We start from the raw sequence: 4,015 nt of genomic DNA, 5'->3' as shown, positions 1-4,015 counted from the left end.
GTCCTGATCACTCCTAACTTGTGTTCCAGTGGGTGGTGGGAGTCAAATGCCACTCTAATATTTCATTGGACCACTTTTAGCTTTGATTACAGCGCACATTCACTGTGGCATTGTTTAGATAAGCTTCTGCAATGTCCAAAGATTTATTTCCATCCAGAGTTGTATTCATTTTTCACCAAGATCTTGCATTGATGATGGTAGAGTCTGACCTTCTCCAGCACATCCCAAATATTCTCACTGGACTCTGTGGAGCCAGTCCATGTGTGAAAATGATGGCTCATGCTCCCTGAACTAGCCTGGTGAAAACCAGACCCTTGTCCTTCACTTTGCTTCGTACAAGGGACTCGCGGCTATAGAGAAGTGATTCTTGCTGGAGGCGTGGCCTCTGCTGAAGTTTATGTATCGCTGTGAAGGAGGCTAAGCTAAGAAGCTAACTGGAAATCGTGCGCGCTGTAAACAACCCTACTGAGAGGAGAGAATTACCAAGCCAAACGAGACGACTATAAATGAGAGCTGCTGCTTTGTCAGACAAATTTATTTTAATTTGGAAGCCTTATCAACACCGACTGGCTTCATTCACTTCCTCCACTGCCATATGCTAAACTAACTAGCAGACACTGTGCAGAACATCAACGTCGTTCAAAACTCCGCCTTCTGTTTGCTGATTGGCCCAGGTCAAATAAACTACAAGCAGACACTGTGCAGAAAATCGACATTCTGTTCTCTGATTGGTTCGACTAAAAATCTGCCAGCAAAATCCTTCTCTATGGGAGAAATGCCAGACGGAGCAGTGAAGGGAAACTAGAATTGATCGGAACTGCATAGGAAGGCAAGGGCCAGGCTATCCATGAACCACTCTTTCATAATTCCAGCCCCATGAATCCTGGCATTGTCATCTTGGAATATGGCCGTGCCATCAGGGAAGAAACAATCCACTGATGGAATAACCTGCTCATTCAGTATATTCAGGTAGTCAGTGAGCACAAACTGTTGCTGAACCTAGACCTGACCAACTGCAGCAACCCCACATTATAGACCTTAATCCAGGAGGAAGTTAGGTGCAGTTGAGGGTTATGTGTCCTGCTCAAGGACACCACAACGTGTGGGCATGGTGGGGAGTTGAAACTGTGACTTTCTGGTCCCAAGYCAAATGCACCACAGCCGCCCATAAACTGGACCACAGCCATCCATTAAATCCAGGTGGTAACTTTTTTTTTCTTTTGGCCGGGTTGTGTATTCAGCCACTGAGACGTTACTGTAACAGGTGTATTATATCTACAATTTTATGCTTAAAAAATAATAAAATTTTAAAAAATGCTGAACTATTGAATACATGGAGCTGTGCCTAAAACATGTTTTCTCACCAGCTATTTAAGGTCCAACCCTCATGAGAAAAGTAAGCACTGCCAGTCAAATTATTTTCCATCCATTTACCGAGTGCCTGCCTAAGCTCAGTTTTCCATGTGTTCCAATGTGAACTGCCAGCCTGAGTATTATTGGCTCACGATAAGAGTTGGTTGTAATATGGRTCTATGAAACACGCACATTTAGAAATGCCCCCCGACCCGAGCTTTAAGACAAAACAGACATTGCGGTATGAAACTTGTGTATAACACACACTCACAGCCTAGTACAGCTATCTTCATGGGGACATTTCATTGACTTCCATGAATTTCTACAGCCTAACCCTGACCCCTTACCCTTAATCTAACCGCACAGGTACATACCTGACCCAAAACTAACCTAAACTCAATTCACACCTTAGTCCTAAACTTAACCGCCAACCCAAAAATAAAGTTCCACCATATCAGTACTGGTCTTTGGTCCCCATAAAATCCACTGGTCATGAGATTAGATTAAGACATCCCTCGAACACACATAAAAGTTACCCGCTGATTTGAACCAAAGGAAAACATGACACCACCAGGGAGACTTTTAATGTTGAATTACATTGTGCTCTACGTAATGTTGCAGAGACAAAAAGGGGATAAAACGAGGACAAAAACGTGTGCTGTGTGTGTGTGTGTGGGTGATGTAGTGGTTTTATGTGTTCACATCTGTGCTACATCCTGTTCTCTTTACAGACCATAGACAAGAGGCACATCTGTGCTGCGCCGGGTCTGACCCAACACATCAGATGGAACTGCAGCATGACTCACCGAACGAAAACAATCAATACAATCATGACAAAAGAGCTGACATGGCTACACTTAAAAAGTGCTGGGATCTCAATTTTCCTATAATATCTGTAATAAGAACGACTATTGCCATSTTGAAGTGAGTATAAAACTTTCTGCCAGCCTTTTTATGTTTATATTTTTCGTCTCTTTCGGTGAGTTTCTAAACATCTTAGTAAATCTGATGCAACGAGGAGCCAAACCTGAATAAAACTGACTCTTGAAACAATGAAAGATCCCTTAAACAGCTGTATCAGGTTTGCTGACACGAACATCTGGATGTTTAGGACTCCTCTGTGAACTCAAGCCATATTACTTTCTATATTTAAAACAGGAGTTACTTTCCCACTGAATCTATACTCACTGAATGTTTGCTCACGGGGTAATAACCACTAACGAAACACTCCAGGTGGCTCAAACACCACAWACAGGTAAGTGATAAAAACTGCTGCTACACGCTTTAGCGCTGCAGTAAAGTCGGTGTCCCGTGTTCAAGCACTGTTTTGGCTGCACTTTCAGATCAAACTCTGTTAAACAAAAGATTCAAAAACATTWAAAAAATTTAAATAGCATATCTGATTATGTTTGTAACTACATTGCAGTTTGTGGTAATAACCCTACGTCTTGTCAAGTTTTTTTTGCAAAATAACAATGAACATAGTTATAAAGTTCAGACTCACCCTCAGACCAGGAAAGCCATTAATGCCAGTCCCACCAACAGGGCCCTGCAAAGCATCATAGCAGCATTTAAGTACACGGACAGGACAATTAAAATATTTTTATATGGTATATAATTATAACATTTAGTGTCCTGAATGACTAACCACTTGAGTATTTTTTTGTATGCAGTACAAGACGGTTCATTAAAATTAATGGCTGAAGAAAAACCTAACGTGTTAAGCATTATCTTGTACAATATGCCCCCTCCCCACCAAAAATAAATAACTACCCAAACACAAACAAAAATAAACTTGTAGTAAGCAGGAAAACCCAAAGCTTGTGGAGTTGGTAGTAAAATGGTAYGAGTCACAAGACTGTTAAACACAGGTAATTATCAGGAAGCAGAAAAGAGTTTTTACCTGTTTGCCATCTGGACCAGGGGGTCCCCTCTCCCCCACATCACCCATCACACCCTATGGGAAAAGCAAACCCAATTTTAAAATTTTAAAAAACGTCAGGTAAACCTTTTATAATATAAATGTTAAAACACTCAGTTTATTTGACTTCTGTCATAGGATTRAGTTTTTTTATTTATGTATTTGTACACGTTTATTTCTTACACTGTTTAAAAGGTTGCATAATTTAGAAAAGCTAAATGGTATTGGTTTTATTAATGTTTTAAAGGGGAGTTCWTGCATGCTTGCTGACACAAAGTCCYGCCTATTTGTACAAAGCTCCTCCCCGGAGCTCAGYCTGCCGCCCCACAGAGAACCCTTGCCGTGAAGATGTGCTGAAGTGGGAGTGTCAGAAACAGYAGGAGGTTTTGTGTTGTATGAAGTCTCTCTGTTTTATGAGATTGCAAACTTTCTGTGGTGGATTTTCTTGATAAGCAACAGAAATTGATGCATGATTACATGTCTTCCTTTGGGACCAGGTTTTCCAACAGGACCGGGAATGCCCTGAAAAAAAAAAAGATGGACTGATTAGTCAAAGGAGACTGTAAAAATTAAGCTGAAATAAAGAGGTGTTTCACCGGAAAAGGATGAATACTGAGATCATAGAATTTCAAACATGTGTTTGTCTGGAAAAAACATAGAAAGTTCTTCCTGCTTTATTATTTTAAGCTTAAACAATCATATTAGGTTTCATTTGTATAAAATAACTGATCACTATCTATC

The 4,015-nt window shown here is 40.6% G+C and overlaps 1 protein-coding gene across 1 annotated transcript in view; it reads right to left on the bottom strand.

Moving 5' to 3' along the window:
• The window catches only part of col24a1 (collagen type XXIV alpha 1 chain), a gene marked incomplete in the record, with an annotated part of 125,159 nt that overhangs the window by 72,327 nt on the left and 48,817 nt on the right, over positions 1 to 4,015 (bottom strand). The window contains 3 exon segments of the mRNA XM_014023370.1: positions 2,858 to 2,902; positions 3,257 to 3,310; positions 3,752 to 3,796. Of these exon segments, the coding sequence (XP_013878824.1) occupies positions 2,858 to 2,902; positions 3,257 to 3,310; positions 3,752 to 3,796 (144 nt within the window).

This window comes from Austrofundulus limnaeus, unplaced genomic scaffold, assembly GCF_001266775.1.
Source record: "Austrofundulus limnaeus strain Quisiro unplaced genomic scaffold, Austrofundulus_limnaeus-1.0 Scaffold365, whole genome shotgun sequence".
NCBI classification, from domain to species: Eukaryota; Metazoa; Chordata; class Actinopteri; order Cyprinodontiformes; family Rivulidae; genus Austrofundulus; species Austrofundulus limnaeus.
Note: the sequence above shows the minus strand (reverse complement) of the source record. Positions and strands in the feature narration are given on the sequence as shown.